Source organism: Mesoplodon densirostris, chromosome 9, assembly GCF_025265405.1.
Source record: "Mesoplodon densirostris isolate mMesDen1 chromosome 9, mMesDen1 primary haplotype, whole genome shotgun sequence".
Taxonomy (NCBI): Eukaryota; Metazoa; Chordata; class Mammalia; order Artiodactyla; family Ziphiidae; genus Mesoplodon; species Mesoplodon densirostris.
Window position 1 is genome coordinate 85439408 of NC_082669.1, and position 14808 is coordinate 85454215.

At 38.1% G+C, this 14808-nt stretch overlaps 1 protein-coding gene across 1 annotated transcript in view; it reads right to left on the reverse strand.

Annotated features, from left to right (window-relative positions):
- AASS (aminoadipate-semialdehyde synthase) overlaps positions 1 to 14808 on the reverse strand; it is a 57639-nt gene that overhangs the window by 18864 nt on the left and 23967 nt on the right. The window contains exons 12-17 of the mRNA XM_060108488.1: positions 9086 to 9145; positions 8829 to 8896; positions 6286 to 6407; positions 5972 to 6098; positions 2264 to 2374; positions 2062 to 2170 (exon numbers count right to left, since the gene is read on the reverse strand). Coding sequence (XP_059964471.1) covers positions 2062 to 2170; positions 2264 to 2374; positions 5972 to 6098; positions 6286 to 6407; positions 8829 to 8896; positions 9086 to 9145 — 597 coding nt within the window. The remainder of the gene's footprint in view (positions 1 to 2061; positions 2171 to 2263; positions 2375 to 5971; positions 6099 to 6285; positions 6408 to 8828; positions 8897 to 9085; positions 9146 to 14808) is intronic.

The following is a 14808-nucleotide window of genomic DNA, read 5'->3' on the forward strand; positions in this document are numbered from 1 at the left end:
TGACTTTTAATTCAAATTATATACTTCATTATAATTTGATTATATATGTATAATTATTAGTATTAATTAATATGTAATTAATATAAAATATTAATTGGTATGGTATATAATTTAATTAATTTGACTCTATATTTGATTCTATATATTACATATGTGTGTGTATATATATATATATATATATAAAATATATAACCTGTTTTAGGTTATATATATATTATGTTAGGTTAGGTTTAATCTGAGTCATCACATTTTCATGTCCAATAGTTCTTTCTTATGTGTAAAAGATACTTTATATACCAACAGGTTGATAATATTACAAAGAATTTTTCCCACTTTTAAAAGTCAAATCTTATTATAGAATCTCCAAAGCATTCTAAAATCTTTTATCAAACCAAAATATATATTATAGTAGCATCTATTTCTCTAAAAATCTATTGTTAAGGCTTGGACTTTGTTTTTACCATACAAATATTTCTGCAGTTTCAAAATTTTACTTGAAATTTCTAGTCAAAGTATGAGTTAGAATATAGCAGTTTATTCTCCAAATAGACTATAAAGACCCTAAATGTAACACCAGAAACCATGAAACTCCTAAAGGAAAACATAGGCAGAACACTCTTTGACACAAATTGCAGCAATGTTTTTTTGGATCTGTCTCCCAAAGCAAAGGAAATAAAAGCAAAAATAAACAAATGGAACCTAATTAAACTTAAAAGCTTTTGCACAGCAAAGGAAACTATCCACAAAGCAAAAAGACAATCTACTGAATGAGAGAAAATATTTGCAAATGATGTGACTGATAAGGGGTTAATATTCAAAATATAAGGGCTTCCCTGGTGGCGCAGTGGTTGAGAGTCCGCCTGCTAATGCAGGGGACACGGGTTCGTGCCCCGGTCCAGGAGGATCCCACATGCCGCGGAGCGGCTAGGCCCGTGAGCCATGGTCGCTGAGCCTGCACGTCCGGAGCCTGTGCTCCGCAACGGGAGAGGCCACAACAGTGAGAGGCCTGCGTACCACAAAAAAAAAAAAAATTATATATATATATATATATAAATAGCTCATATAACTTAACATCAAAAAAACAAACAACCTGATTAAAGAATGGGCAGAAGACCTGAATAGACATTTTTCCAAAGAAGAAATGCAGATGGCCAATAGGCACATGAAAAGATGCTCAACATTGTTAATCATCAGGGAAATGCAAATCAAAACCACAGTAAGATATCACCTCACACATGTCAGAGTGGCTGTCATCAATAAGAACACAAATAACATGTTGGTGAGGATGTGAAGAAAAGGGAACCTTCATACACTATTGGTGGGAATGTAAATTGGTGCAGCCACTGTGAAAAACAGCACGGAGTTTTCTCAAAAAAACTAAAAATAGAACTACCACATGACCCAGCAATCCCACTCCTGGGTATATATCTGAAAAAAACAAAAACCCTAATTCGAAAAGATACATGTGCCCCAATGTTCATAGCAGCATTATTTACAATTGCCAAGTTATAGAAGCAACCTAAGTGTCCATTAACAGATGAATGGATAAAAAAGATGTGGTACATATATACAATGGAATACTATTCAGCCATAAAAAAGAATGAAATTTTTCCGTTTGCAACAACGTGGATGGACTTGTAGGGTACTATGCTAAGTGAAATAAGCAGACAGAGAAAGGCATTTGCCTTTCATACTTTCATACTGTATGATATCACTTATATGTGGAATCTAAAGAATACAACAAACTAGTAAATACAATAAAAAAGAAGCAGACTCACAAATATAGAGAACAAACTGGTGATTACAAATAGGGAGAGGGAAGGGAGGAGGGGTAGATGACTAAGAGGTACAAACTATTATGCATAAAATAAGCTACAAGGAATATATCCAACACAGGGAATATAGCCAACATTTTAAAATAATTATAAATGGAGTATAACCTTTAAAAAAAGAATACAGTAGTTTCTTTAATCAGAATTATAGAAAGAGTATTTCTGTACACAATAATCTGGATCTCTTAATATTTTCCTAAATGGACCTTTGGGTGTCAGTTGGGCTCACCGTGGCTCCCACTTCTTTGGCCTTATCTATCGTTTCCATTGCCAACATATGATCAAGACCAGGGTCCAATCCCAATTCGCCAATGATTGTGATGCCAGCATCTTCCACACTGAAAGAGGTGGAAAGAGCAGGAAGAAAAATTTGGATAGAAAATAAAAACAATTCCATGGAGCTACTTTGTTGAAAAGCTACTGAGACTTACCTCTTTTCTAATTCTTTTAGCACTGGGGTGATGTAGCTTGCAGTGATCATGTTAACCTTGCTTGCAATGCACGCCTTGGCCACAAGAGGATGCAATACATAAGGCAACAAGCTTAAAATCAGAAGGAGAAACTAATCAGAAACTTTCTTTTCCAACCGTCCCTCCAATGTACTTTGAACTGCACTAAAGTGAAGACATCACACTGATTATTCTCTCAGAGATGATCAATGACTCCTTGAAGACTACAGAATAAATTCATCCTGTTATCATATTTAAAACTCTCCACAATATGACCTTCACTTAACCTTTCTATTTTTCCTCCTTGCATCTCCTTCATAAACCATATATGGGTACCAAAGAAGCTATTGTAATTCTCCACTCACAGTCTTTACTTTTCCATTTGTGAACTTTTACTCTCACCGTGTCTTCCACTTGAAATAGTCCCTCACCCACCCACCCCCATCCAGATCATACCTTCCTTAAAGAAATGTCTGAAAAGGTAAGTCCTCCAAGAAGCTTTCCCAGATTCCCCCAAATCCAGATCTTCCTCTGTATGCACTCAGCTATCCCTTTGTAACATTTAATGGACTTTATTCTACTCATCCTTATATTTCTATGATTTTCTGTCTTGGGTCCCCTAGTAAAAGGTAAGGTTGCTATTCTTTTAACCTCCACATCTCCCAAATGGCTATCGTTAAAGTAAGTCAAAGTGACCCATATGTTACATTAAAGAGTAGAGTCTAGGAAAGGCCAGGGGAAGAAATAAGTTTCAATGGTATTGTTAGGTGTAAAAGCTATCCAAACAGCTAAACGTCTATATGGTTAGCAAAAACTGAAACTGTACTCAAAATTCAATTTTGGGTCTTCTAAGAATCTGGCTCTGGTGTTTTACTTTGGTGCTGGGACTACACAATCACACAAAAAATGAATTTCCATAAATTTACATATAAATGAGTATATTCATATTCTATCCAAGAAATAACAAGCATCCTGTCAATCACATAGTAATATTTAAGTTCTACTAGCTTATTGCCTATTTGGCAAAGCAATCTACACAGTACCAATGAAAATATAAATACAAACTTGTAAACATTATTACAGTATATCACTGTACTTGTTAAATTGCTCCTGTTTATTTCATATTTTCTCTATTTCACATAAAACAAAACAATGAAACCACCTCTCAGGCACTTATTCCTCCTCAGGTTAATAGAACAGAGTATTGTTACTTAGGTTTATTATCATGCAGAATAAAATTGGGTACATATTTTGCCAGTAACAATATGAAAGCCCTTGAACTCTGTTTTTGGGCTTTTTTAATCAAAAATAATTATTACTAAATATGGTAGCCCTTTAAAAGCCAATGAACAAAATACTTGCAAAACTCTTAGTTGGAAAAGTATTAATAGAAAATGTTCAGTGACATCATCTTAAAGGTTAGTGGGGATTTTTTGTCATATTCTCCACATTGAAAACCTGCCTGATAAAAATTTTATCCAGATTTAATAATATTTTTAAATGTGGGCATTATCAGCACTAACCTAATAATATGCTGAGAATTAGAATAATAGAACTTCGATTGATGGTGCCTATTTTAGAAAAAGGGATTAGAGTTCATAATTCATTGTGTATGTAATATAGCAACTACTCAAGAGGACATAATTAATCCAAATAGTTGGAAGTGCCAATCGTGAAAACATACACAAAATACACGTCTAATTTTCAAAGTAATTTATCAAACTCAATTCCTACTTTGCATTAAATCGTTAAAAACCAGAACTGCAAAATAAAACCATGAGAATTTGACATATTATAAAATTTTTGTGAAACATATTCTTCACTCATTTTACTTTGATAGTCCCTAACATTGTGTTTACATCAAAACATTCTTCCTCCAACTTATTTTAATGAAAAGCTATGTAAGAAACACTACAGGAATGTTTAACAGCATTTCCACTATTCACCACAGAAATTCAACCAACTGAGAAAAATGAAATATAAAACAGATTTTGCTCATGCTAAATATTATTGCAGGTCACCAAGTTGCAGAATTCTAAATTTTACACCTGTTAATAGATTATTATCGTGTCCATTATCTTGTCATATTTTGCTTCTGATTTTGTTCAAAATGTGTTTTGTTATGTTCTTTTCTTTTTTTAATCAAAAAACAATGTTGGGGCTTCCCTGATGGCTCAGTGGTTGAGAGTCCACCTGCCGATGCAGTGGACACGGGTTCATGCCCTGGTCCAGGAGGATCCTACATGCCACAGAGCGGCTGGGCCCGTGAGCCATGGCCGCTGAGCCTGCGCATCCGGAGCCTGTGCTGCACAACGGGAGAGGCCACAACAGTGAGAGGCCCACGTACCGCAAAAAAAACCCCCACAATGTTATGTTTAGGTACCTGTGTGTGGCAAAACAAATGCTCTTTGTTTTATTCAGTAGGCTAGAATATTAAATTTTGAAGGACTTACTTTCATAATTATAACCTGACAGACAAGGTCTATTGGTTATTGATAAACTTTTGCTGAAAAATAATTAATGCACTTTGAATTTTTATAAATTGAATAATGTTTTTAAGTGTCCAAAGTGAGCCTATATTAAGAGATAATGCAAAAGTGCCCACTTAGAATTACCTTTCTTTGTGTCTGTTTTCCAACACCCCCCCTTTTTTTAAGGAGGAAATCACAGAACTTCCTCCAAAGATACCCTTTGAATCTGATCTAACTATGAAAGTGATCTAATTATGAAAAAGCAGGTTAACTTTCTTGGAAACATTATATTCTAAGAATAAATGGCTTATTCTTATCACTTTGGTATTTTCAAAATGAAGTATCTAGCCTTCATTTTGTAGCCCTGTATCTAGAGTTAGATCTGCATTTGTATTAGATAGCAATGAATGATATATTTCAAGATATGTTCCTCTGCTAAGGCTGAAAATGGTCATAGGGCTAGAGAATCTACTCACTTTCATTTAAGCTTTGTAAGTCTAAAGGAAAAAATAGCCACCAAAATATGTCATTAGTGCCTCAGGACCCAGCCATTCCACTTCTAGGTGAATACCCAACAGAAATGTGTGTATATGGTAACCAAAAGACAAATACTAAATTGTTCACGGCAGCACTATTCATAATAGCCTAATTGTGGAAACAACCTAAACATTCATCAGCAGTCAAATGGATAATAATAGTATATTCACATAATGGAATATTACACAGTAAAGAGAATAAACTACAATTAGAGACAACAACACAAATGACTCTCACAATCACAATGCTGAAGAAAGAAGGCAGCCACAAATGAGGATATACTGAAAGATTCTGACTGTACAAATTGAAAACTAGCAGAAACGAATCTCTACGTTAGAAGCCAGGACAGTGCTTACCCTTGAAGGATGGGGCTGGTAATAAAAAGGGGCACAAGCAGCACTTCTTGGATACTATTATATTCCGTTTCTGATGTGGATGATGGTTACACCATGTGTTCACTTTGTGAAAATTCTTTGAACTACAAACTTATGATTTGTGCACTTTCCTGGATGCACATGTGAGTTTAAAAGTTTACTGAGAGAAGAGAAGAGGAGAGAAGGGGTTAGGGAGGACAGCGGAGAGGAGGGGAGAAGAGAAGAGTGGAGAGGAGAGAAAATAAGGAAAGAGAAGTAACAACAACAACAACAAAATGTACGGCAATCATTTCTTACTATTTACTAACCTGATGACAAGATCCTGCGTTGCCACCAAGGAGCTCAACGTCCCTTCTTGCTTATCAACGTACAGGCTAACAGGATTAATATTATATTTCTTGCCTAACTGTTCGATTTGATTCTTCATGTCAGAACCTATTCAAGAATGAAGACGTCCAATCTTTAGATTTTCTTCCACTAGTCAGAGAGTAAAACACATTTTAACATCTCCAAAAATAATTTTTTGAAGTTTAGAAACAAGATAGTCATCTAAAATTCACAGAGTAGCCATGTTTTGAAATCAATTTTACTTCCTCTTCTTTAAAAATTGGGGCTTATTTACCTACTGTTATTTCTATATTGTCATCCCTCGACAGGTATTCCAACACAGGCTCAGATACGTAACCAGATCCAAGAATCAAGACCTTTTTCTTGGTGCTCACTGAAAGTGACTGAACACGTTCCCTATAAATAAAAGGGGGGGTGGGAATTTGAACAAAAAAACGTTTCAAATAACAAAATGTTGCTGCCCCAAACCCAACTAAAACTTAGACTGTGAAGCGATATTTTTTTCCCACACTTCTTATAGTAAGAACCTCAACAGGAGTTCCCAATACCAACATTTTTCATTATTTTAGATCTTGTATGATGAACAACAGACCCTGAGATCTTTGAGGTGTATGAGTCCCCTATACCACTAGTGAGGTGCAGATGCTGGACCAGTGCCTGGCTACTCACAACTGAGTAACTTGGTGTCACACTTTATCCTTCCAGGGGACATGATTCAAGATCATGCTGCGGGTCTTACATCAGAACCTTACTCCTCACAACAATCCGAGAAGACAACAGTCTGAGGAGGAGATTATTATCATATTAGACACTGTCTTGTGATTTATTTTCAGGGTCACTTGAGAACAGTTAAAACCATAATTTTGAAATCACAAATGCCATGGGTTAAATGTAGAAACCTACATAAGATGAGTCACTAGGCAGAACTTTAATTCTTGAATTTTTCTGTTGTTGGAATTTGTGCCTTCCCGACAGCTAACGCTTTGTCTTTCCTGCAAACTCTGACCTCCAAGACAGTGACTGAGTCTTAGCTGTCTTTATAAACCCACTATTGCTCACTGCGTTTTGCCTTGAAGATGGAAGATACTCATTAAAAGTCTTTTGAATCAGTGTCCCAGATAACATTCTAAAACCATGGAATGGCTTGGTGACAGGGACTTAAGCAGAAGGCTTTGTTGCTGGAATCTTTTAGGCTAGGATGTCTCTCAAACTTTAACCTTCATTTAATTTCACTTCATTTCATTAATGATAAGTGAATAAAAATAAATTTCAATGTAAAATGTTCCTGCCCCCTCTTCACCCCCAGCACTCATATTACTGGTGAGGGGAGGACTCCTTTAACTTCCACCCCCATCCCATTTCACCTCCCAGAAAGAAACGCTATTACAGAGCCTCTCTAACAGCACTTTCTGTAGTTTGTGTAATTGAAACACATTATTTTGATGTCCAAAAAATAAAATGTTCAAAATACATTTTTGAGAACTCACTCCTAGATTTTAATACTGTCCACCCCATCAGCAACCCCAAAACCCTCCAGGTTAATAATCATTGTGCTAAGGAACGAAGAGAACAAAGGAACAAGGCAGGGATTCAAGACAACTCCAATTTCCTTCCAAAATGCAATCTTCATTTTCAGTCTCTTGGCACAAGGTTCTACCTGAGAAGGAGGGCAGGAAGTCCTAGCAGTTGGGGCCAGCAGACCTGCCACTACGTGAAATATGGTATGTAAAGAGCGACTGGTCATGGTAGACTCGTCATTGGGATTAGTAATGTAAGAAAGAGATCATCCGATGATGAAAATTCAAAGATACACAGAACTATGAAAAACAAATATATGCAGTTTCCCCTACAAGACAATGGAGTTATAGAACTAGTTGCTTTTTTAAAAAACAAATTATACACTCTTGTATCTTGCCAGAATATTTCACTGACACACAAAAAATTACTGTAAGCTAACAAACACATTTGGAAAAGGCGTAACAGTAGTACTTGATCTGGTCCTATCTCTTATTTACTTCTTATAGGTGGAAAAGCTGAGAAAGAAGATCAGGCAGTTTGTTTGTTTGTTTTTAATTTTCCCACTCTGGCTTCTCCTGAGAATTCAGTGCATGGGTTATTTTTTTTTATGTGAATAGACCAGTGGAGCAGATATAAACACGGATCAAGTGCAATCAGTTGGAGACCAGAACATTCCAAAGAAATGCCAATGTTTCCAAACTTTTAGTAGTAAAACTAATTATAGAAACCAGGGCCTTAGCTAAGTATCTTCCTAAGAGAACTGTTCTCTCCAGTAGATTTGCCACATTACTTCCTGACACTTTCCTCCTAATAAGAATCCCCAGGGAAAACTGACCTCTCACGATTTTCTTTCTTCACTACTTTTCTTAATTCCTAACCAAAAGCTCGCTTTTCCGAGTATTATCCTAAACAAAAGAGAGGCCAAATCCTCAACTAAAAATCAGCCTGAAAGCACCACAGAGAGTGCTTTCCTCTGAGAGAATAGCTGAGACATTACAACATGCAAAATGCTGGAGAAAGAACAAGGACAGAGCTTTTGGAGTTTTGCTTACTTACACCCAGGTCTACATGGATAACGGAAAGCCAGAATGATGCTACAATACTGTGTAAGGGAAAATAATTCACAATGGTTCCAGGCGGTCACTTCGTTTGAATTTCCTATTATTTACAGACATTTTTTAAAATTACATATTGCATAATCCTAGCATCACGAACTCACATGGAAGCATTAAAAAAAGTACTCATGAGATCCAAGATAAGAATAAATGTATTAAACAAGAGGATGTGAATGATGCTTACCTGCTCTCTCGGAGTTTCTGGATATATTTATACTTATTAGACAATGTGCCGTTGGATGTAATCACTGCCTGAATATATACGATACAAGACATTTCTTTAGTCACCACATTTAGTCCCACAAACATGGGCTCATGACTAATAGAGAAAAGAGAGAGTAACAGAGAAAGACAGGGAGAGGTAAAGGAAAGGGGAGAATGGGGAGCAAGGATAGTGGTGGAAAAAGACATTCATGAAAAGAAATTCTTTTCATAACTTACATCTCGCACCACAGGAGAAAAATTCTGACTTTCAAGAGGCTGTGTCGCGTCTGATAATATCTGAAAAGGAAATGAGATTGGAAAGAGATAAATGACATTGCAAAGAAGCCTTCTTGCTCTTTTATCCATATTAAAATATTAGTCAAAGGAAAAAAAATAGTTTAGAAAACAGTTTTTTGAAAATCACTGAATTGTATAAATAATTGGTAAAAGAAGTTTTCTATAAGCAATGAATTCTGCCCCCCTAAAGCATTATTTTAGTACAATTATTTCAGTACAATTTCCAACTCTAAAACCAAACTTTAATCATGTTTGCTTACTGGAAGCACAAAAAACTTATGCTTCCCCACCAGTTAAATGTGTCGTGTTGAGCACGCTGGTAAATATCATCACACGCTTCATAACCATAGTCCCCACTCTGAGGAACTCTACCCCTTCCCAAAGGTTCAGGCTGCTCTATTAGAAGTAGAGAATGGGGGCTTCCCTGGTGGCGCAGTGGTTGAGAGTCCGCCTGCCGATGCAGGGGACGCGGGTTCGTGCCCCGGTCCTGGAAGATCCCACATGCCGCGGAGCGGCTGGGCCCGTGAGCCATGGCCGCTGAGCCTGCGCATCCGGAGCCTGTGCTCCGCAACGGGAGCGGCCGCAACAGTGAGAGGCCCGCGTACCACAAAAAAAAAAAAAAAAAAAAAAAAAAAAAGAAGTAGAGAACGTGTCTTCCAGACAAAAGAGCCACCAACCCTACAACAGAGAGTCTCCCTCAGGTCAATATTAGTTCTATGTATAGGCATATCAGCATTTCAAAAGTGTCAAGGAAAATGACTTGACCTAGTAGACTCACAAAGTCATTCACACTCTGCCCATTATCTTGCAAGAATGAGTCAGATGGCCAACAACAAAAGCCACATTTCTCATATTAACATCCCAGCATCCCAGTCCTCCTCTTTTCTTCCAAGGTATAGAATCCTTGAATAGACTGCCAAAGGGTAAAGGTCATATAAGTCAGTATGATTGCTTCTGATGGCCAATGAGACAATCATTCCTTCTTTATCCATCAGTTAAGGTCCAGAGCACACATCCAACTATGAAAGTGTAAAAGGTACCTACCGGATGCTGGCAGGACAGTATTTGTTTACTGTATTAAAATAAATATAAAACTACTTCCATGTATCGAAAACATAAGACACCTAGGCTCTCTATTGCTGGGATAATGGCAAAGCCAGGGCATTCTTTGGGAAACGCATGAAATGGACACACCTGGGGTCTCCCCACTGCTTGTTTCTCCCAGGCACCTTTGGAGTATTTCCTTCTCAAGCTGACTTCTCCACCTACCAACCCTGTCTACAAGCCAGGAGCCATTAGTAAGTAGACAATGAAATGAGTTCGCATCTCACTCGGTATATGGTTAAAACGCTGAACTCTTGTGTAACTTTTCACTCTCTCTCTGCTCTTTATCTCTAATTCCACAGCTTCATTTAGGCCTTACTGGGGCCATGGGAACTACTTCCCACCTCTCTTTCCTCCATTTATCTCCAATCTACAACACAAGTCTGATTATTTCTCCTGTGCCTATTTAAAATAATTCAGTAGCTTTCCGTGGCCTTCAAGTTAGTCTCAGGCTCCTCTACAGTCTGGCTCTGCCTCTCCTGCCTCAACCCTCCCATTGGCCTCACACCCAACACTTCATTCCTGCTAACAGCATGGAGCTGCGTATCTGCATCACGCCCTCACCTGCCTCTGTGCCACACCATGTAGATGCCTCACATGCTATTCCTCTACCTGAAATTCCTCTTTGGTCTCCAAGATGCAGCTGAAGAATTGCCTCCTCTGAAAAGCCTTTATCAAAATCTGCCCCCAAGCAGACCTGGAAAGTAGGAACTGCACTTGGCATCTTGCTGTATGCCTACTACATTATAAAATGGTAAATATTCAATAAATACCTTAGTGGATACATGCAATAATTACTTAAAGTTCAATGGATTTTTTTCCCCAAGGAAACTAATAATTGTCTTGAACTGCAGTCCTCAGAGATGCCAATCCTCATTTCCGTTTTTTTTTTTTTTTTTTTTTTTGCCATGCTACACGGTATGCAGGATCTTAGTTCCCCAACCAGGGATAGAACTCGTGCCCCCTGCAGTGGAAGCACAGAACTTAACCACTGGACCAACGGGGAAGTCCCTAATAATTGTCTTGAGTCCACCTAAAGAAAGGCAAACATAAAAGACAACAAAAGGCTGTTTGGGGGCTTCCCTGGTGGCGCAGTTGTTGAGAGTCCGCCTGCCGATGCAGGGGACACGGGTTCGTGCCCCGGTCCGGCAGGATCCCACATGCCGCGGAGCGGCTGGGGCCTGTGAGCCGTGGCCGCTGAGCCTGTGCTCCGCAATGGGAGAGACCGCCACAGTGAGAGGCCCACGTACCGCAAAAAAAAAAAAAAAAAAGCTGTTTGATTACTGCATTTAACTGTCTCCCTTGCTAGAATTCAACCAGTACAAAACTGCAAGCACAAGCCTCCTGGAACATGTAGTATGTCTTGTCACTTTCACATATAACAACGTTGAGGCTCATCACTCTTTTTTTTTTTTTTAATAAATTTATTTTATTTACTTATTTATTTTTGGCTGTGTTGGGTCTTCGTTGCTGCCCTTGGGCTTTCTCTAGTTGCAGCGAGTGGGGGCTACTCTTCATTGTGGTGCATGAGTTTCTCATTGCGGTGGCTTCTCTTGTTGCGGGGCACGGGCTCTAGGTGCGCAGGCCTCAGTAGTTGTGGCACACGGGCTCAGTAGTTGTGGCACGTGGGCTCAGTAGTTGTGGCTCACAGGCTCTAGAGCGCAGGTTCAGTAGTTGTGGGCCACAGTATTAGTTGCTTCGCGGCACGTGGGATCTTCCTGGACGGGGGCTGGAACTTGTGTCCCCTGTATTGGCAGGTGGATTCCTAACCACTGCGCCACCAGGGAAGTCCCTCATCAGTCTTTTCTAAATTAATTTCAAGCTATTTATCCTGGTGTTAAGACCCTTTTAACATGGAGCCAACATATTTACCTTAACTCCACCAGACCAGACAACGCACAGAAAGCTTACATTAAATTACTCCCACCTTTGCTGCCGTCTCCATCACACAGGATGCCTCCCACACCTATGCAAATGAACAGATCCTATACATCTACCAAGAGCTAGCTCAAATGTCACCTTCCCTGACTTTCCCAACAGGGCAGATCCTCTCCCTCCACAACATCATTAGCATCTTTCTGATGGCTGTCACATTCCATCTTATGGCAGAGTTGCACACTCATCTTATCCCCTTCCTGGACCTCATGCTCCTATAGGTTAGAAACTGTGTTTTAATTCTCTTCACTTATATGTGTGCCTTGTTCCAATGGACAAGAAATATCTATTGAATTCAACTGAAACAAAACTTCCATATTGGTTCAAAATTATATCCTGTGCCCTGCAAGTGCTACAGGGTCCATAGGGACCTCAAGTCAAAAAGGAAAATCTGTGGGAAATAGGACAGTGCATATATCGGCATACCTTGTTCTATTGTGTTCAGTTTACTGTGGTTTACAGGTACTGATTTTTTTAACAAATTGAAGGTTTGTGGCAACCCTGTGTCGGGCAAGTCTATCAGTACCATTATTCCAAAAGCATTTGCTCACTTCATGTCCCTGTGTCACATTTTGGTCACTCTCCCAGTATTTCAAAATTTTTCATTATTATTATTTTTGTTAAGCTGATCTGTGATCAGTGATCTTTAATGTTACTATTGCAAAAAGATAATGATTCACTGAAGGCTCAGATGATGGTTAACATATTTTAGCAATAAAGTATTTTTTTAATTGAAGTAAAGTTGATAATACAATATTGTATTTCTTAATTAAGGTATGTACATTTTCTTTAGACTTAATGCTATTGCACACTTAATAGAGTACAGTATAGTTTAAACATAACTTGTATATGCACTGGGAAATCAAAAAATTTGTGTGACTCACTTTATTGTGATATTCACTTTATTGCAGTGGTCTGAAACTAAACCCACAATATCTCCAAGGTACTTTAAGTATAGCTCCCATACCATTATCAGAAAAGAATACAGAAAATATACTTAATTTTTTAGTGGTAAGCAGATACACATATTATTAAAACTACATAGAGACACTCATCAGTTTTCAAAAATGTCCAGTGCTCAAAGATGGGTTGAGATAGATGTCTCCAAGACAACCCCACCACACTGTTTGGAAGACCTTAGTGACATATAAAAGGAAGAAGCTGTGACAATTTAGGGAAGTTGGCTTTGTCAACAGACATCTAAGCACTTTTCTTAGATGTAGTCACCAGTGTGGAAGCAATGGTTGGGATGCTGAGCAGAGAGAAACTGAGAAGAGCTTTTGGCTGACCTTAAACAGTAGGGTGACAAAAACTGGAGTTTAAGTTCTGTTGAAGAGGATCCTAATAAAGGCCACATTTTCATTTGGGATCCTGAAAGACTATATTCTAAATAAATGGTAAATTGAAAAACATCGGTTTTCCAAAGGACCAAAGCCCACCTTTGAATCATGAATTGAGGTGATTTTTTTCCTAGCCTATCCCCCTGCCAGAAACAAAGGAAATCTTCTCTGAAAAAAATACACAACATCCAGAGCCTCAAATCATCTCTAAAATTTTATATACACAATACCAACATTCAATCAAAACTAAACAGGCATATTAAGTGATAAGAATTGACTGAAAACCAAGAAGAAGTAAAATGAAGAACATAAACAGACCCAAAAGTTCATTGTAATTATCAGAAGTGAGTTTAAACTCTGATTAATATGTTCAAAAAATAAAATTTTCCCCAAAAAGGCAAAACTAATCCATAGTTTTTAGTCAAGATAGTAGGTACCTTTCAGAAGGAGAGTGGGAACGGTGCCGGCAGAGGCACAAGGGGATTTCTGGGATGTTAACATTGTTCTCTTTTTTACCTATGTAGTGTTCACATGGGTATCTCTGTGATAATTTATCATGCTGTATACTTACATATCACTTGTCTGTGATACTTTAATATTTTATACTATTATATAATGTAAAAAATTATATTTTCTTCTTTAAGAAGAATTTTATTTATATTTTACTTATCCCTCATCAGTTACATGGGCTAACCCTCAAACACACTTTACTAAGGATTTCATTGAATTGGCTTGCTTTTCTCCGAACATCTGTATGAGATCAACTGTACTGAATGAATGGCAATTTTGATTAAGGACAAATTGGAATGAAAAACTGTATTCTAAGGTCCAAAAGAAATAAACTTGTAGGGCTTCCCTGGTGGCACAGTGGTTAAGAATCCGCCTGCCAGTGCAGGGGACATGGGTTCAAGCCCTGGTCCGGGAAGATCCCACATGCTGTGGAGTAACGAAGCCCATGGGGCACAACTACTGAACCTGTGCTCTAGAGCCCATGAGCCACAACTACTGAGCCCACGTGCCACAACGACTGAAGCCCGCACGTCTAGACCCCATGTTCCACAACAAGAGAAGCCACCGCAATGAGAAGCCCATGCACCGCAACGAAGAGTAGCCCCCGCTCACCACAACTAGAGAAAGCCCATGCACAGCAAAAGACCCAACTCAGCCATAAATAAATAAATAAATAGATAGATAAATTAATTAATTTAAAAAAAGAAAGAAACTTATATTTGAAATTTTGAAACATAATAATTTGTGACTTGAAAATGGCTAGTAACAGCTTCT